At 35.2% G+C, this 22,991-nt stretch overlaps 2 protein-coding genes across 5 annotated transcripts; one reads left to right on the forward strand and one right to left on the reverse strand.

The window, feature by feature from the left end:
* Window positions 1-2,851: 2,851 nt before the first annotated feature.
* On the forward strand, window positions 2,852-17,357 carry LOC132053427 (uncharacterized). 3 transcript variants are annotated; one of them, XM_059445460.1, is made up of 13 exons: window positions 2,852-3,161; window positions 4,704-4,802; window positions 4,874-5,008; window positions 5,117-5,185; window positions 5,358-5,454; window positions 5,555-5,657; window positions 6,987-7,197; window positions 7,358-7,471; window positions 8,286-8,417; window positions 15,635-15,715; window positions 16,016-16,132; window positions 16,303-16,472; window positions 17,003-17,357. In XM_059445460.1, the coding sequence occupies exons 1-12, from the start codon at window positions 2,889-2,891 to the stop codon at window positions 16,399-16,401; spliced, it is 1,530 nt and encodes a 509-aa protein (XP_059301443.1). In that variant the 5' UTR covers window positions 2,852-2,888; the 3' UTR covers window positions 16,402-16,472; window positions 17,003-17,357. The 3 variants fall into 3 exon arrangements, with proteins under 3 accessions (XP_059301443.1, XP_059301452.1, XP_059301460.1); XM_059445469.1 differs by having other exon boundaries at window positions 4,907-5,008; XM_059445477.1 differs by having other exon boundaries at window positions 3,024-3,161; window positions 4,724-4,802.
* Window positions 17,358-17,896: 539 nt separating this feature from the next.
* LOC132029645 (transcription initiation factor IIF subunit alpha-like) lies at window positions 17,897-20,402 on the reverse strand. 2 transcript variants are annotated; one of them, XM_059418946.1, is made up of 3 exons: window positions 19,729-20,402; window positions 18,756-18,890; window positions 17,897-18,113 (listed from the first exon to the last, which is right to left on the reverse strand). In XM_059418946.1, exons 1-3 carry the CDS (start codon window positions 19,777-19,779, stop codon window positions 17,970-17,972), a joined length of 330 nt encoding a protein of 109 aa, XP_059274929.1. In that variant the 5' UTR covers window positions 19,780-20,402; the 3' UTR covers window positions 17,897-17,969. The 2 variants fall into 2 exon arrangements, with proteins under 2 accessions (XP_059274929.1, XP_059274937.1); XM_059418954.1 differs by lacking the exon at window positions 19,729-20,402 and adding an exon at window positions 19,004-19,161.
* Between the last annotated feature and the right edge of the window lie 2,589 nt (window positions 20,403-22,991).

Genomic DNA, 22,991 nt, shown 5'->3' on the forward strand with positions numbered 1-22,991 from the left:
TTGCGGCGTAAATGATATTGAATATCTTCCAATTATATTTAAATCAAAATCACTCCTACTAACTTGTAGTCTACTATACAAGGCTTGGAGACTTAACATGGTATTTTGAGGGAGAATCATAACGCAGATTATTTTCCTCGAATATAATTTTTCCGTCCTAGAATAAAGAAATCCTAATTTTTGGAACATCTTCCATTTTTTGACTAATTTAGGAGTACAAAATGTAAAACTTGGATGCAACTTAGAATTTATGTAAAAAATTGGATGAAACCTAGAAATTGTGTTTTTTCTTTCTTACAAAATCTGTATTAATAAGGTTTGAATGCGTTTGAATATTCAATCAACGCATGCATGTAATTAGTGTATCTTGCAGTGTTACGTCAAGTCAAATTAAGTACGGAGTGTTGCATAACGCATGAATTAACTGCGTTATGTCATTTTATGTCAGAATAACGATATTTACTGTGTTATACATATATAACACAGTAATTTACTGCGTTATCCATATATAACACAGTAAATTACTGCGTTATCTCTGCGCTGTGTTGTCACCCTCAGTTGTCATACAGAAAAACGTTGTAATTCGAATCCAAAATTTGCCTTTCATGCTTAGCAAGTGTTATATAACGTAATTTGACGAATAACTACCAGCCACACAAAATTGAGTTACTATGTCATTTTTTAACCAATTTGGAGATATTAGTCGTATTATATCGTTCTCTCCAGGAGACGTATTCGACGCAATGGGTAGGACATAGGAATTGGGTGAAGATTTTGAATACTCGAACAACCCGAACAGGAGATACAACCAACGTTACAACAATATGATGACAGATGAGTGGAATTGACGTGCTAGGGAGGCTGCAGCACTGGAACAAAACTTGAGGTCACTAGGGCTTAAACGCCCAAAAAGACGTGCTATGTCAATGTCTCGTGGCACTCCACAAGAGTTGAATTTTGCTCTTAACTATTTTCGCGAAGAGAACAATCGGATGAAAATATGTTGCCTCAGGGTAGAATATGGTCAACATAGTTACGTCAGATTCAGATCCAAGTGGGATTCGGACTGTGAGATATCCGATGACGATGATTCGTCATGATATTATTAATAATTGTACTGTATTAAATAAAGTTGGTGGGGTCATAGTCATGATCTCACAACCTATTGAGTTTGATACCTATATAAAGAGCCTTTTACTACTTAGTATCTACTTAAAATTCAATATCGAATAGTAGAAATATAGATTGGTCGATATTTTTTTCACAGGATTCGAATAGCAGTGGTGATGACAACTCAAATCAAAGCAACTATTCCGGTGATTCCTCAACCGATAATAGTGAATTCGTGCTAGACGATTTCAAGCCCTACCTTTTAATAGAGCGTAATGACGATTTTCGCGAGCTGAAATATTCAGATCCACGTGAATATTATTGTATTTTACGTCGCGAATGGGCATGTCGATACATCGAATCACAACGTCTTGTTCGTGACTTGGAAAATCTCAACGCTCAAATCCCAACAAGGTACTTAATAACCATGCCTCAAGTAGGTCAAGAAACTTGCGAGGTTGCCGTACAAAGGATTAGAAAAGAAAACAACAGAATGCTAGCAAGACGTTGCAGATTTTACATGCTAAAGTTGGCCGAAGAACAAGCATCATCAACAAATAGAGAATTAATATCTACAGAAAAAAGATATGTCTTAAGAAACCCAAAATATTGTTTTGAGGACGATATTGAGGACTTCCATTCTGATGATGATTAAGAATATTGATTTTAGTTTTATGTTTAATTTATGATGATGTTGTTAATTTGAAGAATATTAGTATGTTTAGTTTTGCATCAACTCGCGGCATGAATTGATGAATGTATTTTTACTACTTTCGGTTTGTTATTAATGAACAAGTTTAAGTATTTTCATAGTGTTATAGCTTAAAGCTAATGACACCAAGTCTTCAAACAAAAATGGAGTTCGAGCACTTGTCAACCACTATAACGGCAATCAAAGTTTTGCTTATCCTTGCTGTATTGATTAATTGCACAAAAATAAGTAGGGTTCTATATAAAACATTGAAGTTTCGGAGTCCCGAAGCACGATTAATCTATGGCTAAAGTACGTTAAAAAGTGTAAAGAAATAGGAGTTACCCAAAAGAAAAAGGGGGGGGGGGGGACCCCTTTAATGCGTTAAAGGACTTAACCCCGCCGTTACAGTTAAGTCCTTTAACGCAGTAAATTACTGCGTTAAAAGTAGTTTTGTCACTTTTTTTTTTGTTGGGGTATTTTGGTTCAAATGGTTTTTTTGGGGCCATGTTGGTTTCAGACTCTGCTCCTTCCCACCTTGATCTCCCACCCCACGTCCCACTCCGCACCCCAACCACTCCATCCCCTACCTTCCACCCTTGTAACGTTTGTCTAAATTATATATAAATGCTACCTATTGAGATAATATTTTTACTTACTTAACAAACAATAAAAAGATAAAATAAGAAAATTATATTCCGTGATTCTATTTTCCTTCCTACCAACACACATCCTTACAGTTGACTCGCGCTTGTAAGTTGATGAATTGCGACTTTTCTAAGCTAGGTGCGTCATTTCTGTTAAAGGGGAAAAAAGAAGAAAAGAATATCTTGCTTAGGTTATCATTTCAATTAGCCATTCTTCATTCTTATTTCTAATTTTTTTCCCCTCACAATCAAATAAAAGCAGTTAAAGAGGACCCCATCAAAACATATTTTTGGCGGACTAAGAAGGGACGCAAACTACAGATCCTTAATACTCCCAACGTGTGATAAATCTAAACATCCTAGTTTTGTCAGATCTCTTATGATCTTCAAGTCAATCAGTTAAGAGTGTAATAAACAAGGAAGTTAGAGCATGAGATGAGATGAATTTAGTGGGGAGAGATAAAATTGAGTCATTTGTTTCCATTTTCGTTACTCTTCTTCCTCACGAGCTCTCCCCTTTGCTTTACTCTACCTCCACTTTCTTCTTTATATTGAGTGCATACTTTGTGGTACTTCCATTACGTGATGAAGGGGCTATTTCTTTGGGATTGGGGAATTTGCCAAGCTTGTTTGTGGGATCCTTGTTACTCACACTCCTTGCTGCCCCTCTTTCCACCTTAATCTTTTCATTGCCTAATCTTTCCAAGTCCAAGGTATTATTATTCATTAACTCACTCACTAATCTCCTTCTTTTATGAATGCTTATAATTGGCTTTATGTCGGGTCTATCAGAAACAGCCCCTCTACCTCCCAAGGTAGGGGTAGAGTGTATGCACTTTGTAGGATTATACTGGCTATGTTGTTGTTAATGCATTGACAACTCCTTTAAACTTGTCAGTAAGACACTCCAACTACGGCTTGTTCCAATTGAGAACCTTAACACTTTCAGTTCAGATTTTAGAAAAACTTTTACGCATGTGCCCATTACGCAGAGAAGGTAACCACATAAAATATGTCTATCTCCCTTAATTATACATATCATGCAATTGGAAATGCCTGAGGTTTAATGGCTTATTGAGACTAATTCGTATAATTAAAGGAGGTGATATATTTTAAGTGGTTAATGGGCATTTGAGAGCACACGCAAAAATATTTCCAAAATTTGAACCGAAAGTGTCTAATAGAAACACTATATCATGTGTTCAGGTTAATGTTATCATTGTCAAAAATAAATATCATGTGTTCAGGTGCTACATTTGAACAAGCCGTAGTTCAAGTGTCCAAAGGAAATTTATTAGCAAGTTTGAGGGGATGTCGATGTATTAAACCTTTTTTATTTGTTAAAAGGATAGTATTGTTAATACTAATATCATGTGTCATACATAGATGAAGGGACTACTCTATTATACTTACCTTGCACAGCTCTATTACTAAAATATTTAAAGCAAAGGGGGAGGAGAATCATAGACAAAAAGTTCTTCATATGCATCAAGCGTCACACTACTTTAGCTAATTTATCTACTACTTGATTTTCTTTCCTATACGCATGCCCTAAAGAGGGCCATGCCAGCTGCTCAAGCAGGCACCTGCAATCCGTGAAAATATGCAAAAATTTGTTGTTTCCAGAACCAAGTTTAACACTTCTTTTGAGTCTATATTTACTTCAAGTGTCATTAATTTAAAGTAAGTGCTTGTTTTGGACCCTAATGGAGTGCTAGTAATTCTGCAAAAGTGTATGTTGTCTCTATTAGGTTTTTAGCAAAGCCTACAACCCATTCCCCTTTTGTATTTCGAATAACTCCTCTTACGCCTCCATGCCTAGGATTAATGTTTGCTGCACCATCAGTATTAAGCATGAGCTGCATGACGTAGTTGTCTCTTGGTGGTTTCCGTTTCACCATAGTAGAGTGTTGTATTATAGCTGTAAAATTATTGTTTCACTAATGTATTTAATAAATGATAATATTTGGCCTAGTTGGTGTCATTGAGAGTAATATTGAATTCATCCTCGACGACAAATTATCTGGCTATATTTATAATGATTAATGAGAAGCAAGAAATTGCAAATCTTGACACTCTACGACATAAGGATATCAAATTGTACACACCGTTTTGTTGTCTAATGCTGTGAATTAGCTTCAGCTGCTTACTGTCTTCTTGTGTGGTGAAACCAACGTGGAGTGTTAGAAACTGATTTAGGATTGTTTTGAGTCTTTTTAAATGTCATCTTGAATGGTCGCTTCTTTAAATTCCAGGCTTTGGTCTTGATACACAGGTTTTTTGGGCTCACGCTTGTTGCATTCTACATCCTGTGGCTTTCTTCTACTCCGGGTAGTTCACCATTTAATATCAAGGTACAACTTCATGATTTGGCAGCAACTTTTTGATGATGCAACTGTTTTAATGAAAAATGACAATATTGCAGGGACTACTCCTTATGTCCTCAACTTTAAAACAGGAATTAAAAGTGGAAGTGAGTCACACGAATACTCCAAACTTGTCGAGTTGGAGCAACCATGGGTGGTTTTACGTGTCAGTGAGAATTGCCTTGTTTCTTTGGGTAAATGCTTTTGCTTAATTCTCAATTATTGCAATAACCTCTAATAGTAGTATTTGTCAAATTTGATGTTTATTTCCTGAATAAGGTTCTTGCTTCATTGTTTCTCAGGTTGCTTTGCTTAATCTTATTACTATATCTTCAACTTGGGCTAGAGTTATTGATGTGATGGATAGTGAGGTAATTGTACCTCTAATTGATTGAATAATTTTAACAAGATTTTATCTCCTACAGAAGGGAATTTAAAGTGATTAAGTACGTGCCTTGCCTAAACAACATAATAGATCAAGATATTGTTTTTACACTTCATGATAGCAATTTGAGATAAAATATAACTTTTTACTGTATACAGTCAGGGTCAAGATTATTTGGGTTTATTGGTGCTGGTGCTACACTTGGCCAGCTGTTTGGTTCGCTATTTGCCACAGGAATGGCTTGGTTAGGACCGTGTGTGTATCTCTTTATGATTGTCTTGCTTCCTTATTCTTATTATTCTCTTGAGGCTCTTTGTTTTCTATGTTCTTAGTAGTTCCCTTTTGGTTCTTGCAGATTTACTTCTTGTTTCAGCAATTCTCATGGAACTTGCTGCACAGTCATCAAAAGGAATCAAGAAAGATGTCTTACAACTTCCTGAAGAACTATCTCCCCTTAGGTTTTCTTTCTTCTTGTTCTACCCCCATAGGGGAGTATTACTAGATTTTATTAGCAATAGAATTTTCCACTAGATGAGATTAGGAAAAAGAGATCTCTAATTGTACGATCAGCTCCCTCAGTAGCTCCTTCCACGCAAGCAATTAGCCTCTTTCCCTCCTTATTAGCCTTAGGATGGCTGTCTCAGGTTTCTTACCCTGTTATTCCTGGTTTGCTGTTGCATTGGTGTCTCATCTTTTTCTGGGTGGTGATTTTCTTTATTAGTGAAAATTCTCTCTATGATAACATAATTTTGCCTAGTGTAATTGAGTCATGGTGTAAGTTTGATACAGGTCCGTTTATCAGCTCCCTTTATTTTATTTTCTTGGATATGGAGGTGTTTGATCTAGCAGGAAAATCTTCTTGTATAAGAACAAACTGGAAAAAGATATAGGCGTTGTACCAAAAAGTTACCATAAACCTGATATCTTCATCTGTGCTTCATACAGTTTGATAGTCCAGGAGTATAAGAGGATGACATTATTTAGCTGCTTAAGAACACACCGTAAGAATGATTAAAAATCAGTCTGGAATGTATTCCTCTCCACTTTAACATATGGTTTCATCTCTCTGAACAGTACAACCTCCCTCACAAATTAGGTAAAATCCTTTTGACTATCATGAAGGTTTTACTGTTTTAACTTTATTTGTTCCTCCCTCTGTAGTCTGTCCCACTTTATGTCGCTTACTTTCCTTTTTAGTTTGTCCCGAAAAGAATGACACCTTTCTATAATTAGAAACAATTTAACTTTAAACTTCCCATTTTACCGTTAGTGAGATGATTTATGACCACACATATGTTTATGGCTTGTTTTAGACAACAAGCTTCAAAAGTCTTTTTTTTTTCTTGAACTCCGTATCAAGTCACATAGTTACATGTCTATATCCTAGCTAGGTGATAATATGTTTAATGTATAGCTGAAACATGTAAAAGTAGGATATCCTCTTACAAAAAAGAAGATTTCACATAGGGGCGGGTCCATATCTACCGAGATTCGGACCGTGCGCCTTTGGCCTTCAGGGATTTCTCAGTTATCAAAAATAAATATATAAACAAAAAGATAGATACACATTGCAAAGTATAGAACTATTGGATACTATTAGTTTTCTAGATATAAATCTTTTGATTTAGAGGAAGAATGAAGTACACAGACTGGCAGTGAAAGAGAGGCGCTTTGAATGTCCTTGCATGACTTATTTTCTCTACCCCCTTTCTCACCCCACCCTACTCAAAATGAAAGAAGAATATTGTAATCGAGTAGTTTCTAACCTTTATCTTTTTGGTTTTCAGGGAAGCTGATATCGATCAAGCTAAAGAGGTTGAGAATGTACCAGAGCTCACACAGAGAATAACTTCCCCAAAATCGCCAGCTTCTGTGGCAAAGCCTCAGCTCTGGGCTATATTGGATGGGCTAAAGCTCATTCTATCTTCGACTTACTTGTTGCACGTATCATTATTCCTTTGGCTGAGTGCAGTCGTGTCGTCCTTTTTTTACTTCCAGGTACCATAAGAATTTCCTTTGATTAAGTGACAGAATGGATCAACATCTGTAGTGTGGTGTATTTATGTGGTTTACTGATCTCACATGGATGACCTCCTTTGTGAAAGACCAGCTTATAGTTACTGCAGCCTCACCCCCCAACCTTTTGACTCTTTTGCAGAAAGTAACTGTTATTGCTGCTGCAGTAACAGATCCCACTGGTAGGAGGAGATTATTTGCACAGATCAATAGCTTTATTGCAGTTTTCATCCTTGCTGGACAGCTTACTTTGACGGTATGGTATAGATGTATACAACAACAACATACCCAGTGTATTCCCACATGGTGGGGTCTGGGGAGGGTAGAGTGTACGCAGACCTTACCCCTACCTTGGGAGGTAGGAAGGTTGTAAACTTTTAATATGCGCATCCAGGGAATCGAACCCTGGTCAGAGCCGCGGGAGGGTACTATGATACCACTACACCAGATGCGCAATGGTATAGATGTATAACATGCAAAAATTCAATCGCAAAGCTAATCCTTTTTCTCCCTTGTGTGTGTAGTGTGTTATTCCGGGAAGAAGGAAATGGGTATTGAGGGGATATTCAATTTCTCAAATCTGTAGAAGTGTATACAATCTCTCTGTGCTACTTGAACAACTCTAAAATAAAACTTCTCTTATCTGCTCTCAAATGTGATGGAGGTTGTGACTGGAGCCTGTGGTGATGGCTTCTTCCTCCCCAAATACTCGTCTTTCGCATCACTTTCCTCATCTGAGTTCCACCATAGAATATAAACTACGTCAGTCACTTGGGGGTGTGTAAGAGTGTTAATATCATGTTGGTAATGTCAGCTCCTAGTATGTTAGTGGTGTATCTTGAAGGAACCACAAAGACTTCCAATGTATTCAAAGTCAGATTACGTAGAATTTTAAAGTGATTAGATATATAGGACAGTTTTATAAGTTGATCAGTTTCCTAGTGTCTTGAACTGCAGTTCCCTTTCTTTCTTTTATTTTTCTCTACATTCACAACATGTTTCATGATTCATTTTAATCGTATATCCAGTGCCAAAACTTTTAAAAATCTTTATTCATCTCTTGGTTGCAGGGTCGCATCCTTACTTTTGCTGGTGTTACTCTAGCCATTTGCGCCACACCTTTTGTTGCCTTCACAAATTTAATAGCTTTAGCAGTATGGCCTACATGGATTGCAGTGGCCATCTCAGAAACCCTGAGGAAGGTATATTTACTTCACACCTTTTCCCCAGAGAAGTAATAGAAACTAATGACAAGAGAAGTTGTAAAAAAAGAAGTCATTCAGGCATTCGTACAATTTTTAGTTGCCAGAATACCTTATTTGTCACGCCCCGAACCATGGCCTGGGCGTAACACGACACTCGATGCCTGACTGCATGTGACCGAACGAACCACATGGCTTGCTGACTCGACATGGACATGAACTGATGCGGAATAAACCATAATCATGCATAAGTTAAGTACGCGTGGGACTGTAATTCATAATATCATAATGCGGAATAGTCTGAATAAACATCATAATAATGAGCCAAAATGGCTAGACGACTCTGAAATATCTTACATAACATAACTGAGTAGTCTATGAAATCTCTGACATGAATCTGACAACTAAACTGTTTACCGAAACAAGGCCCCCGGCATACTTTAACTGCATAACTGAAATAACATAAATGAAGCTAAAACCCCGAATAGAATGGGGCTCACCAAGAGCTGATACGTGCTGAGTCCTAAGGTGCTGATCCGTCGTCCTGTAAATCTGCATCGTGAAATGCAGGCCCCCAGGCAAATAAAGGGTAGGTCAGTACACTTGAATTATACTGGTATGTAAAGCAACTGAATGAAGTAAAGTATGACACATGAAATAATAAAGCTGAAACTGAGACTGTAACTGAACATGAACATGAGTATATCTGACATGAGTATATATACATATAACATGAGTAAAACATTTTAAGTGGGAGAGCTTTAGTATAACCGACATGTAACCACCACGTAAGAACGTGGCTTCTGATCTCTGCCCGACCAGCTAAGCCATCCTGTACTTTGCCGGGGTACAAGACATGAACATGAATATGAATGGATCTAATAACCACAATGGGTAAACATGAAGGTATTGTCCTAACTGGGCGGAGCGATTCTTATCCTACGCTAGCATACGTAGTTTCAGGCTGTCTGAGCTTTCTCGGTAATCTGTACTACTCCCAAAACATGAACATTGATATAGTTGGCTTAATAGCCCATGAATTATATGACTTACTTGTAAACATGATTCTTGCTTGTATTACAACATGAAGGCAATATATAATATGACTTGTATGAAAAACACAGAGACATGTAGGAGTTTCATGAAAATAAGCGTAGTGGTTCATATATTGCATGTAAGAACCCATGGAATGCAAGGTATGGGTTTTCATGGATTACGGGCAGATTCTCAATAACCAAAAGGGAGTATTAAGAACACAATAACAAAGTAATCATACAAACATGGTATATCATGGTACATGGACTTAAGGGTTGTCATGAACATGGCTAAAACCCTAGTTTTGGTAAACATTCATACAATCGTGAAGGAATGTGGGGTGGGGAAGAACAATGATGTTCCCACACGTAGATAGAAACTCTACATACCTGTTAGTGCTCCAATACTTGTAATAGAATTCCAAAAGATTAAACCTTGAGCCTTGAGATGGGTTTTCTTGAAAATCCTAGGTTAGGAACAATGATTTCCTTATTGGATTACGTGAATATATGTTAGAATTGACTTGGAAGTAGGGGTGGGCGTTCGGTTTTTCGGTTCGGTTTTTCGGTTCGGTTTTTTCAAAGTTCGGTTCGGTTTTTCGGTTTCGGTTTTTTGAAAGTGGACACCGAACACCGCACCGAATTAGTTCGGTTCGGTTCGGTTTTTTGAAGTTCGGTTCGGTTCGGTTTCGGTTTTTTAATTCGGTTTTTTTTTAGCAATTACACATCTCTCCATTTATTTTCATTTTTCTTTCTTGATTGCTTCGAGTTACGGAGGTTTACGCTAGACTAAATGTTTGAAGGTTTGATGACTTTAGAATCCAACCATAGTGATCATCCACACATACAAGATAATATCTTCTATATACAAAATATAATGTATTATACAACGTATAATAAAATCATACGAGGTATATAAAATTTTATATAGTGTATAATTAAATTATGTGAGTTATATCTAATTTATTATAATAGGTGAAACAAATTATATGAATATTATTCTATGTATAACATTTTTATTATACTATATATAATAAAAATCAACACTCAAATTATTAGTATACTTGTATTCAATATCCTATAGTGTTAAATGAAAATTGAGATTTATTTTTATGGAACAATGAAAGAAGTTGAGAATAAGGAGGAAGTAGAAAAGGTAAGAAAAAAACGCTGGAAAAAAATCTTGCAGAATAAGGAGGAAGTATGAAATTGTATAAAAGCGATTTTATACTATGAACAACAAATAGCTATTGGAGTTATTCACGTACGAAGGGTTTCGTTATATATAGCAATTTGATTTACTATAAAACATTTAACTTGTCATGTAATGTTTAATAACATTTAGTTGCTAAGAGTATGTAAATATTATAATATTATTGTCTACTTATGTTTTTTCCCAAAAAAAAATTGTATTCATGTAGTAAAAAAAAAAAAAAAAAAAAATTCGGTTTAACAAAAAAACCGGTGAACCGGAACCGAACACCGAACCGAACACCGAAATTGTTATTTAAAAAAACCGAAATCGAACCGAAAACCGAACCGAAAACCGAATTAATTCGGTTCGGTCCGGTTTTTCGGTTTTCGGTGTTTATGCCCACCCCTACTTGGAAGGGCTTGGAATGGCTTACCTTGTTGTTTTGGATTGATGGGAGAAGAAAACCTTCGTGCTAGGGCTTGGGAGCATGAAAAATAGAATAAAAAGGCTGAACTGGGGTATTTATTCTTAACTGAGTTGGGGCATTATACGGTCCATTTATATGATCCGTATAAAGTTATACGGTCTGTATAAACTGCCGTATTTAACAATGATTGAAATTCTAGAAACTGGGATTTCCCAAATGAGTTTCACGGACTGAAAATACGGTCCTATGGAAGCATTTCAAAAACTTGGCAGAAACTGGGATTTTTCCACCTAACAAATACGGTCTGGAAGTACGGGCCGTATAATAATATACGGTCCGTATATCTGGTCGTAAAAAATGGAACTTTGCTGAATTGAGACGAATTTAATTCCAACATTTCCCAACTGATTTTCTAAGTCCCAAATCATGAACATAGCTTCGTTTAAGGTACGAGGCGTTACATTATTAGCACCTAAACTTGTCACGATTTTTTAGTTCACACTTAAACTTTTCTAAGTCCTCATTACCTCCTCTGTTCCCTATACTTGGCTATTTGATAGCCTTGATCCTTGACCAATCTAACCTGATGGAAGTGAGACCCACGCGCTGCCATGTTGATTTCTTTGTCCACAACAACAACAACAACAACAACAACAACCACCCAGTGAAATCCTACAACGTGGGGTCTGGGGAGGGTAGAGTGTACGCAGACCTTATTCCTACCAAGGTAGGATGGCTGTTTTCGAAAGACCCTCGGCTCAATAAAAAGCATAAAAGAGGTCAGATAAGGCTAAGAAATTCAAAGCGATACGGAAATGCAAATAACGAAAGCGACACAGATAAAATAGGATAATCAAAGTACGAAATAACGGATAATAGCGTAAATCGAGCACAAGAAATTATACTGCGATAATGCGCCTACTAATAAGGAAGGATAACGAGACTATCTACTAGCCTACTATCATAATCTGGGTCCTCCAAACCCTCCTATCAAGGTCATGTCCTCGATAAGCTGTAACCGCGCCATGTCCTGTCTAATCACCTCTCCCCAATACTTTTTCGGCCTACCTCTACCTCTTCTGAAACCATCCATGGCCAACCTCTCACACCTCCGCACTGGGGCATCTGTCTCTCCTTTTCACATGCCCAAACCATCTCAGTCTCGCTTCCCGCATCTTGTCTTCCACCGAGGCCACTCCTACCTTGTCCCGAATAGCCTAATTCCTAACCCTGTCACTCCTGGTGTGCCCACACATCCATCTCAACATTCTCATCTCGGAAACTTTCATCTTTTGAACGTGAGAGATCTTAACTGCCCAACACTCCGCCCCATACGACAAAGTCGGTCTAACCACCACTTTGTAGATTTCTTTGTCCACGTGACATTTTTTAAAAATAAAATCTTTTTAAACTCATTACATTTTTGGATCATCTTTTCCGGGCCAAATTTGTAAAAAAGTTGGTAACTCATTATTTAGGCCATTTTTTAAATTTGACGGAATATAATGGATTGGGTTGTGCATTCAGGTTTTCAGTTTGGTTTTGCATTATTGGGTTTCTGTTTTTCAGTTTTTGGTTTTGATAAAATGCCATGCAAGAAGAACCAAAATAAATTTGGTTTGGTTCAAGTTTGCTTTCTTCGGTTCGGTTATTTTCAATTGTAAAGGTTGTGTCATATAAGAAAACACGGATCTAATATAATCGAATAGTTATATTTGAATGACCAAAATAGAATAACTATTATAAAGAATGAGAAATGGTAATGTCAAATCTCTTAAATTACTATATTTTTTATAAATTCAATTCACATGACTGAGATAATGGACAACACCGATAAGCTAACAATATATATTTGATGAGATAGCGAAACACTCCTAGACTCCTATAAAAGCATAATGGAACAAGTCAACAAGAATAAGCTTGCACTCCTAATATCATAGTAAAACCAAAATGTAGGTATGAATTAATGCTAGTCGATTTCTTTACTGACCATGTGCCAAGGATGAACTGTGTTATATATAAACATAATAAATACTCTTATCAAATAATTCGGTTTCCGGTTTTTGTTTTTTAAAATCCGAAACCAAACCAAAACCTGGAAAACCAAACTAAATAACAAAAGAAATTTGGTTTGGTTTGATTTTACGGTTTAATCCGAATAATGCACACCCTTATTAATGGAGTTTCAATCAAACTTTTTACGGAGTTGGTAAGAAATATACAGTTGAAACAAAAGTTCATTGCATATAAAGAAAAAAGGGAAAGGGCCAAATATACCGTTGAACTATTAGAAATTGGTCAATTTTATCCTCTGTTACTTTTTTGGCTAAAAAATGCCCTCACCGTTCCCATGTTACATTTTCAAAAAAAAAAATGCCCTCACCGTTAGTTTTTGGCTCAAAAATGTCCTCACCATTACGTTTTTGGCTCAAAAGACCCTCCAACTATCCAAATAGCTCAAATATACCATTCCTACCAATGGTTGCTCTAAAACAAGGGAAAATGGGCCAATTTATCTCTTGAACATACGAGAAATTTAATTATGAGAATAATTTTTTATTTCTTCTCTTTTAATCTCATTCAAACCAAATAAACGAAAGAAACTGATAATTTTTCCAATTCTCCATTTTCTCTGATACTTTTTCTCCTTTCATAATTATTTTCAACCTTACATCATATATAAGACCAACAAATGTACCTGCAAGCCAACGTAACATCAAAATAGAAAGTTAATGATATGTGAGTCAGTGTGTTAACTAAACATGCACGCTTAATTAGCCTCCATGAAGGAATAGAACTTAAATATACAGATAATTATGACTAAATAAAAGTCCCAACTTCTTTATCAAAAAAAAAAAAAAAAAAAAAAAAAAAAAAAAGTCCCAACTTGATATACTAAAGAAGAGGTGTAACATGGAATTTATAAAACCTTAGATTCAAAGCAGTTGGGATAATTGCACTTTTGGTCCTCCCATTATTAATTTTGAGTAAGCATATTTAACTTTTAATTAACTAAAATTTATATTTTGGTCCTTTTTATAGGAAACCTGTTATATTTGAACTATTTCTAGAACAATATTACCTTCAAGTATGCGGTAACAGTATAAAATTTAGCACATAACATTAATAATTAAATGGATTAACATTTAATAGTATGTTGAGTTTGTGAAGATTCACACTCAGAAGGATTAGAAGTGTGCATATCAATTAAATGAAGGATAACTATACTTAACTAAAAATCACTAAGGCCAAAATTAAAATTTATGAATACTTGATGTAAAACACAAATTTTTCAAAGCCGGGCTAGCTATCTTTGGTATACAAAGTTGGTAATTGAACTTATATAAAACTTAAAATTGGCATTGTATACAAATTATAGTTTAAATAGTCAAAGTAATCTCATAATCTCCAATATAAGTTTTTGCTCAAGTTTTTACAATTAAGAGCACTTGTTCCGAACTTTAAATGGAAGGCAAAACTGCCCCATTTCGAGTAGTTCAACAAAATTGTCCCATTTTTTCTTGTTAGTATGAAGGGTATTTTTGAGCTATTTGGCTATTTGGAGGGCATTTTTGAGCCAAAACCGTAACGGCGAAGGCATTTTTGAGCCAAAAACATGACCAAGGGTAAAATTGACCCATTTCAAAATACCCTTTTCCCAAGAAAAAAAAAGAAAAAGAAATACACCATTGGAACTCTATTATATTGGCTAAAGCTTTTATTATTTGGCAAGAGATAATGAAGTTTCAGCCAAGTTCTTTTTACATATTTGTCCTGAAAAAAAAATACATAGTTGAAATGAATAAGCATCACATCTAAAGAAGAAATAAAAAGAAATACATGGTTGAAACTTGAAACTCCATTATTTTGGCTAAAACTTTTTCTATTTGGCTAAAAATATTGAAGTTTCAACTATGTTTTTCACAGATTTGTCCCGGGAAAAAATACATAATGGAAATAAATAGCTATTGCACTCAAAGAAGAAATAGAAAGAAATATGCTGTTGGAACCCATTATTGTAGCGAAATTTTATTTATTTGGCTAAGCATAATGGGGTTTCAGCCAGTTCTTTTACATTTTTTGGTATGAAAAGGAAGAAATACACAGTTGAAACAAATAATCTTTGCATTTAAAGGAGAAATGAAAAGAAGTACAAAGATGGGGTAAAATATGCACTGATATTAAGAAGAAGCAAGGAGAAAGACAGAATTGGAACAAATAGACTATCTATATGGCATTTAATGGTTGGAAAGTTCCCCATTTGGAAGATGATTTTCAATTTTTCTTTACTTTGATGCCCCTAAAAGAGAGCGTCTCCACGCTCTTTTCCACATCACCATCCAGGTGGTCGAGGCTATCAAATAACCAAGTATAAGGTGGATAGTTAGGACAAAGAAAAGTCCAGGTGTGTACTGAATAAGCCGTGCCAAGTTTAGGGAGGTACTGAGGTATTCTGCCTTTTTAGTTCAACAGGGAACTAACAGGTTTTACAATGAATAAAAGATAAGTAGGGATACACTTACGCAATTGAGCCTTATATTTTATTGTCTTTTACAATTAGGTGGTCACATATGTCGTTACCAGGCCTGCAAGGGAGCTTCTTTTCACTGTTGTCTCACGGGAAGAGAAGTATAAAGCAAAGGTATGTTAAAAAAATAGTGACCTGAAAGTTCATCATAATTCCATCTTACATACTAGCAGCAGCCTGAATTGTGAATATCCTGTCAGTATTATTTCTTGATTTCCACTTCTTTAATCTTTTTGATAGGAGCATAGCTGGTAGGTTAACATCATTTTATTAGGTCCGCATGAAGTGTTTAATGACACTTAAAAGAATTATCGTGGTTATAATAGTTGGCAGCTCTGAGTGTTCACTTGAATATCCCTAGCAGTAGAATGATTCTATTTTTTTTTTTTTGTGGGGGGCGACGTGTCTATGTAGGTATGCATAGATGTGATTGTTCAAAGACTTGGGGATGCTACAGCAGCTGCAATGTACAAGCTACTCTTTAGCACTCTCAATGGCAAGGCGTCAGCTGTTTCTCTATATGCCCTGCCTGTAAGTAAAACCTTCTCTTGACAACACTGCTCCAGATTTCTTGGAACTATCATCTGCGTTTATACTGTTCCAGATTATTGGATTCACTAATGCACACTTCTATGTAGTGATTGAAAAGCCTCGGAGAAATTAAGGTCGAATGTTCAACGTAAATTTGGCATTTCTTTCAGGTCTGCTTCACGTGGATACTGACAGCATTCTATCTAGGACACAGATACAGGCAACTTTCAACGGCTCAGCCCTCTCAACCTGCTGAAACATGTAGATGATGATTTTATGTGCTTCATACGGAACATAATGCCAAACATGAAGAGTTTTTGTATCTTTCAAAACATTGATGGTAAAAATAGCCTCTTTACTCCTTTTCTTTTGGATCAGTTTCCATTCAGAATGAAGCATGATCTTCCCGAATGTGGTGTTTGCTTGTTGCTCGCACCTTAGCCTGCACTATTCAACAAAGCCCTCATAACAAAATACTCAAAGTGATCACATAACTTGAAGAACATTTTTAAAAAATAAGCTTGAAGAAGAACCTCATCTACACCCAGAGGAGACACTGAGCTGAGGTCAAGTTATTCTTGACTTCTGGAAATGTGTGGCTACCAGTAATTAATGGCATGGTTCATCTTTGGTTCCTTCTTAATGAATGAATACACTGCACAAGCTTTTCCCAATTTGCAAACACGGACCTATAATAGAGGGAGCCTGAATTTGGTGTGCTGATGATTGCTGTTTATAATGAATGACCATGTTCTCTGCTATAGGTCAATTGTGAACCCTCCTAAACATGAAAATAATGCTTGTTCTCTTTGAGATTTTATTAGAAACTAGCCGCTATCCAAGTCACTGACGTGAAAATTTGCACTTCAGCTTCAATATATGCGGGTCAAGGACAATGTCTCAAGTTCGGGCAGTTAATGTTGCTTGTTCCGGGGCACGGATACAATTCTATTGGTTGAGGATCGACATAAAAGCTTGACGCAGGTTTTCTATTTGGAGAAGTGAATCAGGAAATCGACTATATTTCCTCAAATGTCACAATTTTATATACATTTTTGGGTGACTTTGATGTCTTTGCGGTTGTTAGTTTCTTATTGGTCCATCAGATATCCGTCTCTACGAAAGGACATTGTCCTGCAAGACGTCTATTTTAACTTTCAATGGCCACATGTTGGATGTGATCATTACAGTATGCTATATTACTCCCTCCGTCCCAATTTGTGTGTCTTGATGCCCCTAATCACTAGCAATAGAACGAATCATAAGCTACGGCACGCGAAGGAATGGTTCCATGAATCATGGGTGGATCTTAACAGATTTCCCATCAGAGGACTGCACTTTTTGCTTTTCGAGAGTCAATTTGACGAAACTTTAAAGCTAAATTGGATTAGATTAACTTAATAATTTAAGATTAAAATCTATGTATTTGAAAACTCCATGAAAAATACTATAATTTGCAACTTTTATATATCAATTTGGTGAAAAAATACATCATAAAATGTTGATTAAAATTCATGCAGTTTGAATTTCGAGAAAAGAAAAGTGTCATGTAAATTGGAACAGAGGGAGCATCATTTATTCGGTCTAGTTTTGGGGTTAACGAAAATCACGTTAACCATTGTACTAGAGTTGATTACCATTTGGTTTTTGTAACCCCAAGCCGTCCGTAGCCCATTAGTCTTGGAATCCAAAAAGAACAAAAAAAATAGGCTAAGAAGTCACTTCAAATGAAGAAATTTAGAATATTGTTTCCTAGTATTATAATTGGTCGAATTCGAAATCAAGCTTCTCCTTTCAATGAATGATTGAAAGAACCATTTTAAGAAATAAATATTATTTAGATTTCAAGACGAAAGAACTCCGTTGCTATCAAAGTATCCAATAATTCGCCTTCCTCTCGTAACAAAACATAGCTAGCGCCTGTGCGGGTTTTCTGTATCTTGCAGATCCTCTTCAATACAGCAGCAAAAGCAACCTTAGCCTGCGTCAAATTAGTTAATAAAATCACGTAAGTTAAGAAAGAATGTACCATATCACAAGAAGTAAAAGGAGTTACAAAACTTGGCTGGCACGCAGTTACACTGAAGACATCTGATTGTGCTTTACATTTTTGGGGCGCTTATTCACTAGATTTTCTCAAATATGAAGAGGCTCAGATGCGATGAGGCATCTTGTCAGCAGCAAAAGTTTCAATTTAGTACTTTTTATTTTTAAGGATTCCCTGAAAAGTATGGGATCGAGGATTAGGGTGAAAGGTTAGTAGATAACCGAGTGTTGTTGCATTTAGTGTGGGAGAGGTAGGGGGCTAGCCTCCTCTTCGCTTCTCCTTATTAGTAGTATTTTAGTAATTGCGTAGTTTCTTTTTATTCAGTGTTTATTACTATCTGCTGCTTCATTTCATTTGTGCCCTATTTTTTCGTTGTCTTATTTTCTTGCAACCATGCTTCGATTTCTTCTTTTCTTTTGAGCCTAGGGTCTGCGTACATCCTACCCTCCCCAGACCCTGTCTTGTGGGATCACACTTGGTATGTTGTTGTTGTTGCTGCTGCTTCCCTGCATTTACAAGCCTAATCTAAAGGTCAGTAAGCCAAAATAAGCAAATTGTCTCGACAAGTTGTCATACCTCTTTAGATTTTAAACGAGATCTAAATTGTAGGACAAGATCCGCTGTGCTCACTGGTTTTCCCTGCAACAGAAAAGCTCTAATTTCATCTTCAGTAATAGGACCTGTGGCAGGACTTGGAGCAGTCATCGCATCCTGCACAATATGAAGAGAAGGAGATCAACATTAATATAATAAGAGAAAAGAAATAATCCCTCCTTAGAAAATCAAGGTTAGTAGTGGCTTTGTTAAACAGTAAGGTGAGTTACCTGCAAAGGAGGTAACAATCAACTTCAAGATTTAGAGTTTTCTTCTCCTAGATTCTATAAACTAAGAGGACCACAAATGGTTTTCTAGGTGGGTGTGAAACTTGAGATGCCTTGACAGCATCCAATTTTCATGCAAAGAACACACCATGACAAAAGCAAATAAATAAACTTGAGCTGGCTCTTTCACAATGCTTCTTTCTGTGACACATAAATTTAATACCACGACAGTTCATTCAGCGGAGGAGACACATATGAACCTAAGGTTGTTTAACACACTTCACCTCTTTCATCTGCTAAATGCATCAGCCTCCACAAAGTTAATATCAGTCATGCTCGTGAAATAATTGCATTCATGCAATTGAACCTGTAATTTCATCTATAATCCCAAGCCATAAATCGAGAACGATTCTAAGTGAATGTATGAATTAGTTGCACAACAAATTACAGAAAAATCATGACAGATCAGACATAGCCCAAACCTTATCCATAGTGAAAGAATCAAGAATAGGCCCTCAACTTCTCCAACACATTAGTTGAGAAACTAGTGCATTTTAATAACAGAAAAAAACATTAAACCCGCTATTTTATTTCCCTCAGAATTTGTGAGCTAAAGGCACAAAAACTAGTGCAATCGGGACAGCTATTCACTTAGCCGAAACCTTTCTGGAGTGCGTAACATTGAATTTTATAGAGAAGCAGAAAGGTGTCAGAGTTGGAAAACATACTATAATCATTGAAGTGCTGCCGTCGTTGCACATATCACCGGTTTCATCCATGTTTTTGCCGATCAAATTGCATGCGAGTTGAAGGGAAAGGCGGTTATTTATAGATGGGAGTATTTTCTGTTTCTGTTTTCATTACCCCTCAAGTTTGGGAAATTGCTCTTTGAACAATAGCATCGTGTTGGACAGTAGCATCTTTTGAAAACCTTATTTTTGTCCTTATCTAAAAATTCTTTTATGTGTGCGTGTGTTAACGGTTAAATCCAGAACAATCGTGTATTGCTCTTGACGTGGTGCTCCTGGAATTTCGGGAATGTTAGAGACAATGGACTTATTTGTAAATTGAGTGTATACATAATGTAGCTATTTTGTATGATCATGCATAAACAATATATCTACACTGTATGATAATGTTTAATCATTAAAGTTTGGTAGACTTGAAAAGAAACATGCATTGGATACTTTTATGAATATAATTTATATGTTGTTTATGCTGTTTGTGAACGTACAATATATTCGATACTCTATTAAAGTTTTTGCTCTAAATTCATAATTCTCTGTTATGCAGGAGGCAGGACCATCAAGTCAAGAGCAATACGCGATCTTTGTCCAAATGGATGACTACAAAATTCATAAGAATCCAATTATAATGAGATCAATATAAAATAAAAATAGGGGAAATCAACACAAAATACCCATAAAAGACAAAATATTTACCCTTGCCTGCCGTATACCCCCTAGAATTGAGGCTTCAATTACTCCGTCAGTTACCCAATTGTTCCAAACTCCTTTTTCTTTTGGTTTGTTTCCTAATCTCCTTTTTAATTTTTTTTTAGACTACTGTTTGTTTTCGAAACTGGTTGTCTCCGTTTTTTGTTATTTTATTTGTTTTCTCTCTCTCTCTCTCTCTCTCTATCTTTTTTTTTTTTGTTTAGTTTATCTTTTTTTTTTTTTTTTTTTTTTTGTTCTTCTTTATTTTTGTCTTTTATAGAATACAAAAATAAAGTATTAACTAAGTAATTTTATATTAATAAAATATAAAAAAATTAAATAATTAGACTACAACAAGAAATAATATATAAAACATACTAAAGTCACTAACTTATTTATTGAAATTTAAATTAATAAAAAATATAATTTTATAATTTTTTCTCTTTTGCAAATAAAAACAAAAGTTATACGTATATATATATATATATATATATATATATATATATATATATATATATATATATATATATATATATATATATATTTTGTAATTGTTTTTATAACTTGCTAAAAATGATAGTATTATTAAGCTTAAGCTCTATTTGTTGATTTTTTTTAAATATGATTTTTTCCTTTTGAAGAAAAGAATTTGTCATTTATGATACCTTTATGTGGGTATCATAAAACACTAAGATGCTTTTTTTGGAGGAATGAATCAATCCTTTATGTACCATGTCAGCATACATAGAGGATTGTTTAAGGAATGAACTAGTCTCTATGATACCATGTTAGTATATGATACATACCATGTGGGTATCATAAATGATTGAGCTCTTTTTAAGGAATGAATGAGTTATCGATGATATATTGTCAGCATATGATATATCATGTGGGCAATAATCATTCATGATACCGTATATGATATATACCATGTGGGTATCATAGAGGATTGAGTTATGTTTTCCTTGTAGTAATGAACCGGTCCTCTATGATACTCTATTAGTATATGACATATACCATGAGGGTATCATAGAGGACAGAGGAATGTTTTTCTTGAAAAAATGAACCAGTCCTCTATGATACCATGTCCACAGATGATATATACTATGGGGATATTATAGAGGACCGAGGAGTGTTTTTTTAAAGAAACGGATCATTCCTCTATGATACCATGTCAACATATGATATATATCATGTAGGCATCATAGATAACTGAGTAGTGTTGGAAAGAATATGTGATATATGATACCCTATCAGTATATGATACATATCATAGCAGGTTGACATCATAGAGGACTGCTTTAATGAACTGTGAGTCCTTTACAATACCCTATCAGTATATGATGTACCATGTGGATATCATAGAAGACTGAGTAGTATCTTTTGAAGGAATGGATCAATCTTCTCTAATACCCAGTTAGTATATGATATATACCATGTGGGTATCATAGAGGATTGAGTTGTCTTTTTCTTTAAGGAATGAATTAGTACTCTTTGTTACTCTATCAGTATATGATATATACCAGTTGGTAACACAGAGGATTGCGTGTTTTACTTGAAGGAATGAACCGTCAGTCTTGTATGATACCGGTAAGTATATGATATATACCATGTGGGTATTATAATATACTGCAATAGTATACATCAACTGCTAGTGATTTGATATACTATATGCTAGAATAATTGTTTATTTTTTATATATAAAAAAATAAAAAAATATAATATATCAATTATCCTTTTTATTGGTATAAAAATAAATAATATAAAAACAAAAATAAAAGACCCAAAATGTGTGAAGAATTAGATGATAAAAAAAAAAGACAGGAAATAAAGAAAAAAAAATTAGAAAAGGAGAAAAAAGTAAATGAAAATCACCAGAAATTAAAGAAGAAGAATAAATAAAAATAGCAGAAAGGGTGAATGAAATTAGTTTATGGAGATAAAAAAGCAAAAAAGAAGAAGAGATAAACGAAATTAAAAAGGAACAAGAAATAAAGAAATTAAAAAAAAAAGAAAATAGGAAAAAAAAAAATGAAAAGAAAGGAGCTAGAATTAAATATGGAATCCGACTATGGTGAAAAAGAAAATTAAAAATAGTATGATTTGGGAAAAAGATAAATGAACAAAAAAGAGAAAAAGAAAACAAAACAAGAAAAAGGAAAAGAAGAAAAGAAAGAAAAGAAGTAGAGAAATAAAAAAGAAAAGAAGAAATAGAGACAATTATCTACAAAAGCTACAATGGGTAGAAAGGGTCAATAGGTTTGGGGATATGAAAGTAAGGGGGCATGTAAGGGTAATTATTTTGTTTGTAACGGGCATTGTTGTTCTTTTCCCTAAAAATAGTAGAAGAGAGACCTTAAATTTGCTGAGTGTGAGTGGTATTTCTTTCAATACCAGGAAAGAATGGCCTGTGCCAACGTGGAGGAGCCTATTAATATCATAAAATAAGTAAATTGACCATGACCAACAAGCGATCATAGCCAATTTCTCCTCAGGTTGTCAACAATAGGACTGGAACGTGCAAAATGTACTATCATAACTTTACGAGATATATT

The sequence above is a fragment of the Lycium ferocissimum genome, chromosome 1 (assembly GCF_029784015.1).
Source record: "Lycium ferocissimum isolate CSIRO_LF1 chromosome 1, AGI_CSIRO_Lferr_CH_V1, whole genome shotgun sequence".
Classification (NCBI taxonomy): Eukaryota; Viridiplantae; Streptophyta; class Magnoliopsida; order Solanales; family Solanaceae; genus Lycium; species Lycium ferocissimum.